We start from the raw sequence: 17,832 nt of genomic DNA, 5'->3' as shown, positions 1-17,832 counted from the left end.
GATTGGCTAATACATTCTACATTCTCAACGACGTTTAATTAACCTTAAATTAATTTGGGTATTCGTACGGTTGCAAATGCCGCAGCGGTGTTATTGGCGACAGTGCCCTCGACATTTATTCGAAATTTTCAATTATAATATTACTCTTCCAGCCTATGAATTGACCTATTTATAATTTATGTGCCTTTTATTACTACCGAGTATATACGAAGTATTGAGGTATGAAAACTCGGCTATCCTAAATGTAAGGAAGGAAACTGTGGAGGTTATGAAGAAGAAGAAGAGGAAGGCGAAGAAAAACAACAAGAATCAGAAGAAGAAGAAGCAGAAGGAAAAGAGGAGGAAGAAGAGGGATATTTTGATCGGTGTATGATAAAATGCGCTACTTCCTTCGTCAATGTATTGGTCATAATACGTGTGAAGTTGTGATGTATTTTACGTATAGCGTGTCCTGTCGCAATTGTAGAGGTTAAGTTAAGTGGTCTGCCATTTCGCACGTAAATCTGAGATGTTCATCGAAAAGTAAGTACAATCGATACTGAATCGGACAAGTAATTAGACGAGGCTCCGTGTGCTTCAAATTCAGACATTCAGTACTCGGACACCATGGCCGAGCATTGTGAGTGTCCAGCCTCTTGGAGGGATGCGTACCGACGGGCTCGGCTATTATTGGAGGACGAAGCGCAGCGAGACCCTCCGGATGAACCTTTCCGCTCTAAATACGCGGCTCGGAACGTGCTGGACAAACTGCTGGCTGAGCTGGAGCAAGCCGATGAACCTGGGGGTCTGTTGCTGGTGCTCCGGCGGGTGGCCGTTCGGAGCTTGCAGGCCACGGTGTGTCAGGATGTGGAGGAGGCGGCGGCGAGTCTGGAGCTGCTCGAGGACATCACTGAACGACTGGACATCGATTCCTCGCGGCCCGAGTCGGTTTCCCTGGCTATGGGTGTGCAGGTTGGGCTTGTGGCGGGAATCGTGGCCATTGTGTTCACTTATCTCCTCCTCGCCAGAGGAGAGCGTATTGCATTTGAATCCGTTTGTCTGTCTGTCTGTCTGTCTGCACAGAATAAATATGATTTTTCTCTGCAGACGTCGGTCTGATTGACAGGAAAGTGTCACCACAGGTGCAACCACTGAACTGAAAATATATAGAATGACCATTGCCATTCACACCACACAGGTGGAGATGTAGCTACCGGGCGCCATCTTGGTTGGCACTCGATGCTGGGCGATGGTGATTTCCGTCATTACTAGAGTAGCTCATGGTGGTTGAGTATGCACTTTATTGTACAGACCTAAACTCTTCAGGAATCCACTAATTGAAGGTCCAGGAACAATATTTGGTTGGTAACACATTTGCCACTGACGGCGAAATAGCTGAAATGGCCACACCCCTTTTTGGGCCACGCCCCCTTTTTGCCGTGACTGTATCTACAGAACCGTTGGACCTAGGAGGTTGCCCGACCACTCAAAATTTGCGCAATGGCCACATTATGGGGGGTCAGTAATACATTTTCATATCCAAAAGTCAATGGTTTTTAAGATAATTGCCAAAAACCGATTTCAACATGTTACGAACTACAATATTATTCGTAATTGTTCCTGTTCCTGTTCCTATTGTTCAATTACTTGATTCCTGAAGAGTCTAGACTAGACTAGAGTCTAGACTAGAGTCTAGACTAGAGTCTAGACTAGAATTTAGTCTAGAGTCTAGACTAGAGTCTAGACATGGCTAGAAATTCCGGTCATGGGTGTTTTGTCGTTGAGCCTGCAATCCAGCTGTTGAAGCCAGATCAGTTTGGTAACATATTCCTTGGAATGGGACCTTTTCACATGGAGAAGATTGTCATCGCTTGCCTTGGGAAGTTTTTAGGCTGTATCGGTATTGATCTGGCTTTGATTGAGACTGAAGCCTTTGGCAAGCTCGTTGTAGAGAATAGTGTCATGACTGGAGGTCACTATTGCAAAGGCAAGGAGGGAATGAGTCTTGTATCAGAGGTGATGACAGTTCTTATGTTTGAGAAGTTTCAACCTGACCAGGACAGTACTAGTTGTGAATTAGACCAGCAAATAGAGACCATGGAAACTAAGATGCAGCAGGCTTTAGATAGTGACCATACAGAGTTCAGAGAGATTTGGGAAGAAAGCAAGATCTTACATGCAGACTTTAAGAAGTATTTCACCGAATGGAAAGAAACGGCCTGTAATGAGAATGTGAGGTACTGGAGCTTGTTTCTGGATGAGCTGTATCCTATCCTGAGAGATCTTACACACTCTATTCGGCAAGGCGATTGGCATCTTTTCGTTTCAGCTGTGCGGAGGTGCATGCCTTTGTTCTTCGGGTTTGGCCGGACAAACTATAGCAGATGGGGTACGCTGTTCCTTGAAGATTGCCTGGACCTACAAAGGAAGTTCCCGGGTATCTACAGATGCTTTACAGATGGTGGATGGGTGATGTACCACACTACCCGACAAGGCAGTGCAGTAGGATTTGACATGGCACTCGAGAAGTGTTACAATAAACCCGCCAAGGTTGCTGGAGGTATCATTGGGATGACCAGACAGAAAGAAGCAGTAGCCTTATGGAATCTCCTAAAGCATGAGAAAGATCTTCATGTGGCACAGCTGCTGGAATGGTGCAACTTGGGAGACAAAGATGACAGTGAGCTGAGCCTACACCATGAGTTCAATCCAAGTTCTACGAAGATTGGCCATGTTCGTGCAAAGGCCCTTCTGGATTACATAAAATCCATCAACAATCCGTTCGACGCTGGAATCAGACTTCAGAACATCTCTACTGGAGCTGACATTCCCCAGGAGGTTGTCGACGGATTACTTGAATGCCTGGAAATTGGTGAGAAGAGTTATGAAGAGTTTGTTGAGACCAGATTTCAGAATAAGGAGAAGCACCTACATGATACAATCCCTACCAACCGCAAGACTGTTTTCGTGAAACGTACTTCTACTCCGTTCACAGCGAAGAAATCGATGGCGAAAAAGGATGCAGCGGAAACGGTTAGGTACATTGACTATGCTAGAGAAAGAGGGTACAGCATGCTAGAACTCCTGAAGTATGAATTGACCAGCACATCCCAGTTCCTCACCACTGAATGTAAAGATGGCATCAAATTGAAGAAGCCCGATAAAGCCTCCTTAGCCAGGGAACTTGTCAGTCGCCTTCCACAGGAGACGAGGAATGTAAAGAGTGACGCTCAGATGACAATAGTGGACTTCATGGCACTTGTGCGTAAACTACCGATGAAAAAGATGGGCCTTCACACATTCGGGGAATTGGCTGAGAGTCTTTCCAACAGGATTCTTGCTACAGGCTCCGTGTCCACAAGAATAGACATTATTTTTGATGTTTATCAAAAATCATCAATCAAGCAAATGGAACGGGCACAGCGAAGTTCCTCAGAACAAATCACAATCACCATTGGGTCTGACAATCAGAAACTCCCTGTCGATCTTGATATGTTCTGGAGCTCAATGTTGAACAAAGTTCGGTTGCAGGAGTATGTCTTCAAGTGGATGCTGCAGAATGTCGAGTCGGACAAGGAAATATTCTTTGGAGGAGTATATGGGGGTGAATGCAGGAAACTGTTAGCTGGCACTGAAACACAGATCGCAGAGCTCTCAAGCAACCAAGAAGAAGCCGACGACAGAATCATGTTCCATATTAATGATGGTGTTGTGAAACACGGGGTTCAATCAGTCTTGGTCGACTCGCCTGACACAGATGTCTTTGTCAACCTCATCTTCCACTTCAACACAACCTGGCAACTACAAAAGCTGTACGTGAAGCTTGGTAACCGGAAAACAAAGAAAACTGTACCAGTCCACATGTTGGTTGATCAACTGGACAACGGTTTGGTGTCGTGTCTCCCAGCCATTCATGCTCTCAGCGGTTGCGACAGTACCAGCAAGGTGGGTCCAAAGCTGTCTGGCCTGAAAGCATCCATCGATCTCTCCCTACTGGAAGGGTTTGGTGTAGAAGAACTGTCACCACAGATAACAAGCAATGCTGAAAAGTTCCTTGTGTCTGGATTAAAGAAGACCGACTGTTCCACTTTCGATGAATATCGATGGGAGCAGTACCACAACTCCAAGAAAGAACTGGACTTCAACCAGCTTGTGTGCTGTTCATCAACGCTACGAGAACACATAAAGCGAGCATTTCTTCAGTGTAAGATGTGGTTGCAAGCCCCAACTCCTGCCGTCACCAAACCAGATCCACTCCAGTATGGGTATGAAGCAACGGACGTTGGCATAACACCAGTGATACTGCCAGTATCGTGCAGGCCCGATGACCTGCCTCCTCCATGCAAATGCCCAAGAGCATGTATGAGTACCAAAACGTGCACTTGCAGAGACAGGAACATTAAATGTGTCACGTTTTGTGGCTGTAGTAAAGGCGAAAAGTGTAGAAATCCAAATAAGTAAATTCCAAAATAGGATGATGCAAAAGGTATAAGTGTCATATAATGTTGTGGCCTTGGTGGTATCATACAATTGTAGTTCGTAACATGTTGAAATCGGTTTTTGGCAATTATCTTAAAAACCATTGACTTTTGGATATGAAAATGTATTACTGACCCCCCATAATGTGGCCATTGCGCAAATTTTGAGTGGTCGGGCAACCTCCTAGGTCCAACGGTTCTGTAGATACAGTCACGGCAAAAAAGGGGGCGTGGCCCAAAAAGGGGTATGGCCATTTCAGCTATTTCGCCGTCAGTGGCAAATGTGTTACCAACCAAATATTGTTCCTGGACCTTCAATTAGTGGATTCCTGAAGAGTTTAGGTCTGTACAATAAAGTGCATACTCAACCACCATGAGCTACTAGAGTACATGCGTTTGCACGCAATTCAGAGCGTAAAGCGATTGCGGTTTTTCACCTTTTGTGCGATCGTTTTTCAACAATAGGAAACCTATCACAGGTACGAGAACACTTTCCTTTATCCTTTCCTTTTCACAAAAAAAAATTCGAGAACAAATATTGTTAATTTGGGAGCGTGAAGAACTCGGGGCATTTTCATGAAACCTGCGAAGAGTCTGTCCGGATTATTTCACAATGATTTGTTTTTGGTCAAAATTGAAAGCATGAATTTAGCTGTCCTTTTATTACGTATCAAAATAATGCAAACTAAAGTGATGAAATGTAATCAACTTTATTAAGTAGGCCCAAATGGTTGGCAGAGTGAGCAGCCGTGATGGAACTATTTTATGTAGGGCAAAGGGGGGCATTAAGCTCCAGGGCGCATTCGGGTCCACTACATTGTAATTGGATTATATTTTATTCATGATACACCGGCCATGTTCTCAAGTGACTCAAGAACCAATCAGAATGAGTTTTCTTGTACAGGAAGTTATTATAAAATGCATTTACAATGTAGTGGAGCCTAATGCCCCCTGGAGCTTAATGCCCCCCTTTGCCCTACTTCCATAGCACTATGGACTACTAGTACCTGACTGCAAAGCCGCAATGAGCCGGCGAAGCCAAAGCCTCTTGCCACTATTTTACCCATCGCAATGGCATCAGTGGGTTAGGTAGTTGGTAGTAGGTAGGTGTAGTCGGTATCGTACCTGGTAAGACTTGGTAAAAGAGAAGAGCAGACAGTCCTCCCCAATACCCACATACAATAAATGTCACAAGAAGCTTAAGGAAGTAACTATACGATGTGCTAGCTCAGGGCCTATTTTAAGAAATTTTAACTGGGCTTAATATACGTTTTCACAGTATGTGTGTACGTGTAGTCTTCTAACTTCAGTCGCTGTCAGGACTGGTTCTCTCCGGGCACTGCGGCTTCCTCCACCAGAAGAAGTTAGCTTGCAGTAAGATCAGTGCCGACAGATCAGACGATAGCACCGTTTAAACGGCAATGTGTGACTGTCGTTAATCAAACCGTGTCGATGGCACTGATTGGCTGACCTAAGCTGATCGCTGATTGGTCAGCTCACAAAATTTCGCAAATTCAGACCTAAAATGACACCATTTGCATTCTGGATGAGATTAAAATTGATAAAATTTACTTCTTGATTAATTCGGTGAATTCCGTCTCAACTTCGGATATTTCCGGCCGTGAAAAACTATCCCCTACGGCCGCGAGATTTCTAAAAAATAATTCTTCGTCAATTTTAGAATGTTTGACGCCGTTTTCAGCCTCCAAAACGCGGTAATAAGCTTTTTTGAAGTATTTTTTCAAATGCTCGAATCTCATTGGTTCCGGTGTTTGGTGACTATTTTCGTTGAAGATAATGAGGTTGGTCTTAACGTATTTTAATTACACATTAGAGGTGCATCGGATTGTGAATCAAACAAAGACGGGTGAAACAAACTCCTATGGAACTTTTTCAAATTTGTTATGCATACTTCCGCATCCGCAAGATGGCGGCCTCCATTGAGCGATTTGGTGCGTGAAAGCTTCGAAATTCTCAAGCCAAGGGATCCAGCATAATTTGTTTTTTCAACATAATACGTACGCGTTCATTGACAACACCGGCTTCGCCGGCTTTGAATTAAACGTCTTTGAAACAGCTGTGAAACGTCTTTCCACAACCCTTCCGTAACCGATTGAAGCAGTTTATTGCTGCACAAAATGGCATTTTAATAGTTGTCTGGCTTTTAAAATCTGGGACACGTTCAAAACAAACGAGATCCGCGAAGCGAGTCGGTCGAGTCGTGCTAACCAAGATGGCGACACGGCGGCTACACTTTTCATGGAGTATGAGCGTTCTATATATTTTCAATTCAGTGGGTGCAACTCCTGCAGAATTTTTAAATGATAATTATGACGTCATAAGTCACGTGCTACGGGCGCAATCTTGGAAAAACCGAAAAACTTTGCACATCTATATCTCTGAAAGTGCTGCATAGAAAAAAAAATTGAGACATGGATCATTGTAAAGAACTCTCCATGGGGAATAACATATGTTAATGATGTCATAGGTGCCTCCATTATTCAACAATTACAAAACTTCATCCGATCAGGATGAATTGGTGGAGAAAAAAAAATGACGTCATCAGTCACGTGGTTCGGCTGAAATATTTGTTTTCACACAAAAGCCTTAAAAACCACTAAGAGACATCCTAGCGAGGATCTGCAATCTCTGATTGCTCTTTCTTGTTAGTTATTGAGCACGCAGTGTTAAATATACATTATTTGACAGGATGCGACGGCCATAAAATCCGGCATCCGGCCATTAAACATTGCTTCAAAAAGGGGACCACGGTGCCCGAAAAAGGCCAACCCCTGCTCTGCGGGCAAAAATGGCCTCTAAAGGTGGTCATGTGACGTGTGCATGCAAACCTTCAACGATCTGCATTTCTCGATTAGTTACAATATAAATGAACAACCTTCGAAATTGTTTTTATATTAAACCAAAGTGTGCATACATGGAAAAAAAAAAAATCCGGGGATCCGTTTGATTCTTAAAAAAAAAAAAAAATCTATTCAATTCGGTACACCACCTCAAATGGTTCAACCTGTTACACCACCACAATCTGGACCTGCATAGCATCATTTCCATTCATTTAAATTTTAAATACCATAATAGGTCAGTACAGATCAAATTATATGTGTATATTTTCATTGTTTCTTGGTACCACCTATTTGACCGATCCAAATTCGATCATTAATGAATTCTGCTGGTTGAATCATTACTGGGGGATGACTGTGCATGCTGTATATAGTTGAGGCAGAAATCAAAATTTGGTCAGGGTACCAACACACAGTGACCTGCGCTTTCCTTTTTAGTTTTTAGACAAGCACCATGAGACCGTTAACGTTCACCAGTAAATAATGCTATCATACATCACTTCTAAAGGATGGTGTACTCACTGGTGCAGCACCCTACATGTGAAGCAGCAGCCTGACTGTCTGTAGTCTGGTTGGGAATGGAACCCAGACTTTTACAGTCTCCCGACTAAAGGCCAGTGTGCTGCCTCTGGGATATCCTGCCAGTTCGCCCCAATAATTATTGTGTCTTTATATATTTATTTATCTTCAGACTCAGCTTGGAATGATCTGGGTGAACAGAGATGACATGGAGAAGGCATTACCTTACTTGGAGGCTGCGGAGGAGATGTACAAACGATACAAGAAAGAGGTATTACTGCCAATTCTACTTGTAGGCAGATAATTGCAGTCTTGATTTGAACTTTGTTTACAACTATCTGTCGGACCTTCATTATGTACACGCTTAAAGTTACCTTTCGGTGATTTATATCCACGTAGTTTGAGCTGACTGTGCAAAGACATTATCATTTGTTTAATACGCATCAGCACTGTTGTTTCCAAGCAGTAAAACAGGTGTGCAACCTAGGTATGATTTACCTTTTGTTATAGGTAGAAACACCCCCTCTGGATGTCCACGAACTCTTCATGGCGCAGGATGAGATGTATTCGGAAAAGGAGCGCAAGCGCAGGTAGGAGCATCAATTGTGTGAGAATTTGAATAGTTTCGTGCATTGCTTATTTTTAACACCTGGTTAGTTTGAATGGTATCTGTAAATTATTGATTCGAGACTCCGAACTGGGCCTGCACATCCTCCAGATTTGAGAAGGCGCACACGCACACCCTGTGCTACTTAGCACTTGTGTGTAAGAAGCTGGAGCAGCCAGAGCGTGCAGCTGCATACTGCCTGGCCACATTGCAGCGGCAACTCATGAGCCAGGACTACGACCCTGTGGACTGGGCAACAAATGCAACAATGCTCTCCCAGTACTATATTTTAGGACAGGTAAGAAGGTGGGGAGTTCATGGTTAAACTTTGTTAGCATTAACACTCCACAATTTTTTATTTTATTTTATCCCAGGACAAAGGTCGTAAATTTATTTGTTATTTAAGTGAAACAAAAGTCGAGTACAGTATCAAAAACGGAATCACGACATCCGATCATTGTTTAATTTTTCCCCTTTGCATCCTCCTCGGTCGCTGGTGTTTCACAGCCAATCAGGAACTCCAAAAGGCAAGACAGGGCTCCATCCACAGAAATTACAAGGAAATTCCATGAAGTTATTATACCTAACCTCTCACCCCTGGTACACAGAATCCTGTGATGAGGCAGTTGCCTTTAAACAACGTGGAAGACAAAAAACAACTCTTTTCCTGGAAGGCAAGTCTGACCAAAGGCAACCTCAGATCATTCCACAAAGGCAGGAACAAGTGTGTGTCTTCTCTCAGGAGAGCTAGAAAACAACATCTGGCCAACCTCAGGGCTGAACTCTCCTTCTTCAAAGACCTGGTGGTACCTTATCATGTTTGTCTCTTGTGTATACTTCCCATCCATTCCTACTCTCACTTCAAATGGCACCACAGCTGACTCTTCATGACAAGTCTGAATGCCTCAATTCTGGATTCACTTCCAAATGTTGTGTACCAAACACCTCACTCCCAACACCTACCTTACCCTCTCATAACCAACTGCTCCTGGATACCTCATTCCCACTGGAGAAGGTGGAGAGGTTTCTGGCCAACCTCGATCCCAATTCTGCGACAAGCCCAGACGACATCGGTGCATTTGTCCCGAAAACATGCTCTGCTGCTGTTGCTCATCCTCTTTCTGCTCTGTTCACCCGATAATTATCTTGAGATCAGTTTCCGTCTGCTTGGAAGTTGGCAAACATCACTGCGATACACAAGCATGGTGAAAAAATGCATCCTCTTAACTACAGGCCTATTGCCTTGCTTCCAATTATAAGCAAGGTCATGGAATATATCATTATAAGCAAGGTTGCCCTCTGCCATACAATTTCTCATCATGGAACCAGCCTCTTCCCTCTCTGCAGACCTCCATAAATACAGTAGCTCGTTCAACATGTCTTTCAACCCAGACATATCCCACATACTCACTTTGTCTCTCCAAAAGGACTGTCTGGCAAACCCTCCCATCTACTTCTTAAATAATCCACTTGAAGATGTCGTCACTCAACTATTGAACCTTACAATTAGCCATGGTCTTTCTTTGGCAAACCATATTTCCATGATCTTCATCAATTACATCCCTCATCCATACTCATATGAGTATTATAATCTACTAGTGGGGTCACCCGTGGGAATCCCACGGGCATGGAGGTGTATCGTTGCGATCGGCGCAGCCGTTTTTGCGGTACCCTGGACAATAACGTTAGGCGGGAGTCCAAACCTGAAAATGCTGGAGACCAAAGCTGAAATTGGAAAAGCAATATAGTCTATTTTACTCCAGGGGGCCCCAGGATTACCCACCCAAAATTTCGTTGCGATCGGTTCAGCCGTTTTTGCGATACCTGGGGACAGACAGACAGACAGACAGACAGACATTTGGTGAATTATAGTAAGATATAGCTTCTTTTTTTTTTTCTTTTTTCTTTTTTTTGTATACAAGATCGAGGCTCGTGAAAGAGCGAACATTAATCACACAAAAAGACAAACCGACACATAAAACATATAACATCGGGAGCGGTAGACAAGATGGGGAGAGAGGGGGAAGGACACAAACACAACATTTGAGAGCAGGGACCGAGAGACATGGAGACATCGAGAGATCTGAGAGAGGGCGAGGGCTTTGGGGGGGGGGGGGCATGGGAAGGGGGCGGTGGGAGAGGTATAAAACATATGGACACTGCCAGGACTTCCAGGAAAGAAGTTGGAATTTCAAACAAGGTGGATCTGGGGTGAATTAGCAGGGGTAGAAAAGATCAAGGTTTTGGATGGGGGAAGATAAGAGATGGTGGTGAACAGCTGTTTTAAAGACCTGGAGGGAGGAGTGGGATTGAAGGGAGTGAGGGAGTTTGTTCCAGAGGCGGGAGAAAAGAGGAATGAAAGAATGAAGGTGAGCAGAGAGCCGAGATTTCGGCAGTTTAACCATCAGAGGGTTGCTGGCAGATCTTGTGCGACCTGTAGGAATATTTGGGGGACAGAGCACAGAGAGAGCTGGGGGTGCAAGGCCGGAGAGGAGTCGGTAGAAGACAGAAAGACCACCTACCTGCCTGCGGTGAGTGAGTGAAAGGCCCTCGGAGATAGCTTCATCGCGGGAGATTCCAATAATTCTGAAAGCCTTGGTTTCAACAGCGTGAAGCCGAGCTAGGTGTGAGGCAGGAGCACCGGCCCATAGGGGAGAACAGTATTCCATTGAGCTGCGGATGAAAGCCTTGTATGTGGTGAGGAGCTCAGGTGTGCCGAGGAAGGACTTCGCACGACGGAGGATGCCCAGTCGGCGACTGGCTTTGGAGGCCAGCTTGGAAATGTGGTTTTCCCAAGAAAGATCATGGCAGATAGTGAGACCCAAAAGCTTGAGCGACAGAACTTCTTGGAGAGGATTGTTGAGAAAGTAGATGGGAGGGTTGTCCAGTCGATCTTTTCGGAGAGACATAGTAAGAGTGTGAGATTTGTCAGGATTGAAAGACATGTTCCACTTGTTTGACCAGTCTGTGATTTTGTCCAAGTCTTCAGAGAGTGAGGAGGCTGCAGACTGCCGATCTGAGGGAAGAGGAATGGAGCGGCAGAGAGTGGAGTCATCAGCAAAGAGATAGAGAGGATTTTCAAGAGAGTCAGAGAGATCATTGATGAAGACCAGAAAAAGCACGGGGCCCAGAACACTGCCTTGGGGAACTCCAGCCTGAACAGGAAGAGGAGATGAGAGAAACCCATTCAGGGCCACACGTTGACGACGACGAGAGAGGAAGTCCGCCAGCCATGCATGGAGATTTCCATGGATACCAAAGGAGGAGAGTTTGGTGAGCAGAGCGGGGTGCCAGACCGTGTCGAAGGCACGTGATATGTCGAGGGAGACAGCTCTAATTTCCTGTTTGGCATTGAGGACCTCCATCCATTGTTGAGACAGCAGAAGCAGCATGTCCAGAGTAGAGTGACCTGGTCTGAAACCAAATTGATGATCAGAGATCAATCCATTGGAGAAGAGGAAAGATTTCATATCCGAAGCAATGATGGATTCCATGACTTTGCTGATAAATTGGGAGAAGGCTGATTGGTCTGTAGTTGCTAGGATCTGTTTTTGCACCTTTTTTGTGCATAGCGGTGATGTTGGCTGATTTCCAAGCAGATGGCAGTTGACCTTGAGCAAAAGAGAGGGTGAAGAGAACAGAGAGAGGGTGAGATAGAGCGGCAGAGCAGGATTTTAGGACCCGTGGGCTGATGCCGTTGGGTCCAGTTGCAGAATCAGAGTCGAGGGTTGACAGAAACTTTTCCACCTTGTCAGGAGGAAAGGACACGGAGTCCAGGAGCAGCAGGGTACGACTGGGTATGGTGGGTACAGAGAGGGATGGGTTTGGGACACAAGATTTAGAGGCAAACACAGAGTTGAGGCATTCAGCTTTTTCACGTGCGGAGTCAGCTGTGTAGCCGTTTGAGGTAAGGGAGGGGATGGAGGGGGAACAAACACCAGAAACGGATTTGACCAGACGCCACCAGGATTTGGAAGAGGGAGACAGATAAGAGAGTTCGGTCTTGAGAACGGAGAGATATTGTTTCCTGGCTCTCCTGAGGGGGGTGGACACACACTTGTTTCGGGCTTTGTGAAAGGAAATGAGATTTCCTTCCGCTGGATTTGCTTTCCAGGAGACGAAGGCAAGTTGTTTCTGGGCAACAGCCTCACCACAAGATTCTGTGTACCATGGACGGGAGGAAGGGTATGACAACTGAAGACGAGATGGGATAAATCTGTGCATGAGAGAGAGCAATTTACTTTGGAAGAATTCCCAGGATGAGTTGATGTCAGAGGTGGTAGAGATGGGAGACCTGTCCAGATGATTGATGGCTGCTTGAAGACCGTGCCAGTTGGCCTGAGTGAAATGCCAGACTCGTCGACGCTGAGCAGGCTCCCTGAGGATGGTCAGAGAGATGTCCACTTTAACAAGGACATGATCAGATGATCCGATTGGAGCAGAAGAAGAGCAGCAGACATTTTCAGGGAAGTTAGTCATAACCAAGTCCAGAAGAGAAGATGTTCCGTTGACTGAGATCCGGGTCGGGAAATTGACAGATTGTGTCAGTCCCAGTGAGTCGCAGAAGTCCTTTGCTGAGGAGCCATGGCTGGTGAGAGAGGTACCCACACCCAGCCAACTGGCATGATGACAGTTGAAATCACCACATATGAGGAAGAGAGAGTTGAGATGAGTAGATAGAAGTTGGTCCATATTATCAGACAGCGAGATGTAGATGGAGTCATCACTGTTTGGTGGACGGTACAACACACATATGAACAAGAGGTGGGAGCGAAGGGGAAGCCGTAGCCAGAGGTATTCCTGGGGGTGAGGTGGAGAGAGTGCAGTGCAGGGCGAGTGAGGAAGAGTTTTTTCTAAAGATAGCAACCCCACCTCCAGGACGAGACTCAGGTCTATCATACCGGAGGAGGGAGTAGCCCGGGAGAGATACTAAGGAATCAGAGACATCATAAAGGAGGAAAGTTTCTGTTTAGCAGATCACGTCTGGTTTGACAGAAGCAACCTGTATGGAGAGATCAGTTAAGTTTGAACGGAGGCCCCGGATGTTTGAGGTCCATACCGTTAATGAAGAGGAAGGGGGAGCATCAGATACAGAACAGGGGGGAGGAGGGGTAGGGTAAGATGTGGAAGAGGTGGAAGAGGTAGGGAGAGCTGTTGAAGGTGTGTCAGAGATTTCAGAATAGCTCGGAGAAAGGGAAGGATGGGGCGGACAAAAGGTTTGATGGTGATTGGGTGAGGCACAATGAGGTGTTATTTGAGGAGGGGGAAGAGCGAGGCAGAAGGTTGGGGGAGATGGAGGTGAGAGTTGGAAGGGGGAAGAAGCGGGGAGGACGCTTTGAGGAGGGGGAGTGAGAGGGGGGAAATTGAGAAGCAATGAGGGTGGGGAGATTTGAAGGGGAGGGGTGAGGGGGGAGTTTTGGAGGGAAGGGACAAGGGGAGGGATTTGAAAGGGATGGGATATGGGGGAGATTTGGAGGGGCGAGGGGGCGTCTTGGCGGGGAGGGGTGAGGGGGTAGTTTTGGAGGGAGGGGGCAAGGGGGGAGATTTGAAAGGGATGGGTGATGGGGAAGATTTGGAGGGGAGGGGTGATGGGGAAGATTTGGAGGGGAGGGGTTATGGGGAAGATTTGGAGGGGAGGGGTGAGATTGGATTTTAGAAAGTGTACGACTTATGGGAAACGAACATTTATTGCAAAATGAGTTTCTTGTGACCTTCGAGTTAAAAATACGTTTAAGGACGCTGGATGGAGGATGGAGTGCAGGAGAGTTTAGGGAATGTAGAAAAAAGGCACTATAGGAGATGGATATTTTTTTTGGGATGAATTGATTTGGTGAGCAAGTCGAAAGCAGCCTTTTAAAGAAGAAGAAGAAAAAGGTGTTATAAAATATGACGGAATACATAACTTGAGGGGGAAAGTGTAAACATTGAAGGTTAATAACAGTGAAAACTATCTGGGGAAATGGGGGAGAAACACGTGGTCGAAGAACGAACGAACGAATAAGAATGAATAAACGAATGAGAACAGAGAAGGAAATGTTTTTTTTGTTTGTTTTTTTTGAGTTGAGATTTACACAAGGAAGTAGGCTATGGGTGAAAAGACTGGGAATACAGAGAACGAAAGTTATTGGATCACAAACGACAGACCGCTGAGAGAAAAACAAAGCCTCAAGGTTGTACAGTGTACACTGTACAAGGCCTCATGACACGACACGAATTAACACGATTTTCAATACAGGTATGAAAGATTTGCACCGAAAAATCTTCGTCGGGACACGATATACGTTTCACACCATAAATAAATACAGTTTTAACGAAAATACAAATGGGAACAATCACTTAACTTCGATTTCAAATCGTTCGCGACGCGGCAAAGGCCTTGCTCGCGACACGGCAAACAGACGATCAATTTATGAAAGATAAACACCGAGAAACAACCAAAGTTGCACACAAAAACTTCACACACCGAAAGATAAATACAGTTTCGACAAAATACAATTGTGAACAGACTTAACTTCGAAAAACGTGGAGACCGTGTGGAGCTTCGAAAATCCCTCCCACCGTCTCCGAGATCTCACGAGGTTTTGACGACCTACAAGGCCTTATTTCTTCCAGGGTTTCAAACTGTTCACCACTACCTCAGGTTTTGCCTTCCCCCATTCATAATCATGATCTGTTCTACCTCAAATTACCCCATTCACAAGCACTCCCTTTTCCAGGTTATCATCCCCATGGTTTTTTTTTTTATACTGGGGTATATTGCAATTTGGTCTGTCCGTCTGTCTATCCATCGTGCTATCTCCTAAGGGTAGGAAAGAAATTCACCAAACTTGGTAGTTATGATTGCCACATGGCAAGAAGGTGCAAGAACTATTTTGCCACTGCCCCCTGGGGTGGGGTCAAAAGGTTGAATAACGAAAAATGCAATTACAGGCACATTTATAAACTTTGTAAAATTACACTTTGTATGTGCAACGAACATTGGGAAACGCATGAAATATGTAACGGTTTTTTGGGGATTTGGCATTCATGCCCCCAGTGTGGTAGGGACTTGGGGTCAAAGGAGTCGAAACAGGAAAAACAAGACAAAGTCTAACAGCGGCGTAGCTGGGCTTGTTTGATATTTTAGTTGAAGAGGACAGTATGACCTGGGTGGGAATACCAACAACAACAACAACTTGCATTTTAAGGCCATTTTCCCTGCTAGAGCGGGGGTTAGTCTTGCGGTCCCCATGACAATCTTCTCCATTTTGCCCTATTTTCTGCATATCTCCTTGTTAACCCCCTTGCCCGCATTTCTTCTTCCACCATCTTTAGCCAAGTCTTTCTCGGTCTTCCCCGTCTCTACTTCCTCTACATTCATTTCCATCACTCTTCTCAACCAGTCACTTCCATCCTTCCTCAACACATGACCAAACCATCTCAACCTGTTTCTCTTCACAGCATCCATCACAGGTTCTATTCCCATCATCGTTTGCAATTCATCATTTGTCTTCCTCTCTCTCAACGATACTCCGCACATCCACCGAACCATTCGCATTTCCACTCTTTCCAGCCTTCGTTGCTGCTCTACGTTCATTACCCATGTCTCGCTCCCATAAATCATAACACTTCTCACACATGCAGCATACACCTTTCCCTTCAGCTTCAACGACACTCCCCTCATCATCAGCACGCCACTCAGTTCCCGAAACTTCTTCCATGCACATCTCACTCGAGCAACCGTTGCCGAGTCTGATCCACCTCCTCCATTCAGCATGTCTCCGAGGTAGCAAAATGTTTTCACACCTTCCAGCTTCTTGGTGTGGTTTCACAATTGATTACTGACACAGAATAACATATTTTTCTGCCGTGGCTCCTCTCGGGGTTCGGAGGTATACCAAGACCAGGAGGTCGGGGAGGAACAGGTAACAGCCAGTAACAGCTTTTGTCACTGATAATTGCATAAATACACGATTAAAATGTACTAAACCTTGTTTTTCTCAGCAACCATATGTCCGATTGAGACGAAACTTCCAGAGTAGGATTGACACCCATGCAGAATGTTTTTATGATAATTGTGATGCCATAGGTCACGTGGTATGGCAGCCATCGTGGATTAAAAGCAAATGATTAAAAAAAAAAATTCTCAGAAACCACTGAATGGAAAAAATTGAAACTTCGCACATTGTCACGTGCTCATAATGGGGAACAAAAGCATGTTAATGATGATGTCATCGGTGAAGTGGTATACCAGCCAAAAATGTTTTAATCTAATTCATTATCCTAAAAATCTGAAATTGCATGCACATGATCTATGATCCATTTGTATTGAAATATTAAATTTATGACATCATAGGTTACATGGTTTGGCAGCCATATTGGATTGAAGGAAAATATTAAATAATTATATCTCTGAAACTGCTCACCCTATCGATGCGAAATTTTACAAATATCATCTAACAGCACTGTTGCATATAGTTTGAAAATGATGATGTCATAGGGCACGTGGTTTGGCAGCCATCTTGGATAAAAAACGGACCTTATCCGACCAACACAAAACTTTACAAACGTGATCCCCCACCCATACATATGCAGATTGATGGCATCTACCCGTTGTGGGACTATGCGGAGGCATATTGGCGACACAGTCGCATTGTTCTAGTTTTAAGTGATTCTTCACCATTGGGAGATAGGCCCAAAAATGATACATAGCAGGACATCTCAAAAGGTTGTGGACAGATTTGGACGAAACTTGGTGGACAGGTTGGGTGTGTGACAAGGACTAATCAGTTCAAATTTGGTGAAGATCTGAATTTGGATTCGGATACGAGAACTATTACATTTTTAAAAGTGATTCTTCACCATTGAGAGATCGGGCTAAAACGATACATAGCAGGATATCTCAAAACGTTATGGATGGATTTGGATGAAACTTGGTGGACAGGTTGGGTCTGTGACAAGGAAGAATCGATTCCATTTTGGTGAAGATCTGAATATGGATTCGTATACGAGAATTATTTAAGTGATTCTTCACCATTGGGAGATAGGGCCAAAAACGATATTTCACAGGATATCTCAAAAAGTTGTGGATGGATGATTTTGATTAAATGTGATTCTGTATTGTGATTTTCTGGTCTACCCTGGGATACAAAACCTAAACTGTTCACCAGACGGAGTATGCTTTCCACTGAGTGCCATTCTAGTTTCTACATGAAATATAATTCATTATTTATATTATCTATCAATATATATATATATAAAAGAAAGTTTTTGTTTGTTTGTTTGCACGCGCTAATCTCCTGAACGGTGAAAGATAGGAGGAAACCTCTAAAACAAAAAATGTTGGGACGGGCCCCAGGAAGGTTATAGGCTAGGTGGCGAGGCCACCTCGGCCGGCTGGGCCCATTTCACA

The 17,832-nt window shown here is 44.7% G+C and overlaps 1 protein-coding gene across 3 annotated transcripts in view; it reads left to right on the top strand.

Moving 5' to 3' along the window:
* The first annotated feature begins 321 nt into the window (after positions 1–321).
* Positions 322–17,832, top strand: part of KIFBP (kinesin family binding protein) — a 72,666-nt gene continuing 55,155 nt past the window's right edge. For 2 of the 3 annotated variants that reach the window (XM_068111047.2, XM_068111046.2), the window contains exons 1-4: positions 474–951; positions 8,007–8,105; positions 8,345–8,424; positions 8,553–8,739. In XM_068111047.2, coding sequence (XP_067967148.2) covers positions 607–951; positions 8,007–8,105; positions 8,345–8,424; positions 8,553–8,739 — 711 coding nt within the window. In that variant the 5' untranslated portion in view covers positions 474–606. Of the gene's footprint in view, positions 368–473; positions 952–8,006; positions 8,106–8,344; positions 8,425–8,552; positions 8,740–17,832 lie in introns of those variants that run through there. The other variant, XM_078773898.1, reaches the window with a different exon arrangement.

The sequence above is a fragment of the Myxine glutinosa genome, chromosome 3 (genome assembly GCF_964187855.1).
Source record: "Myxine glutinosa chromosome 3, kmMyxGlut1.1, whole genome shotgun sequence".
Taxonomy (NCBI): Eukaryota; Metazoa; Chordata; class Myxini; order Myxiniformes; family Myxinidae; genus Myxine; species Myxine glutinosa.
Note: the sequence above shows the minus strand (reverse complement) of the source record. Positions and strands in the feature narration are given on the sequence as shown.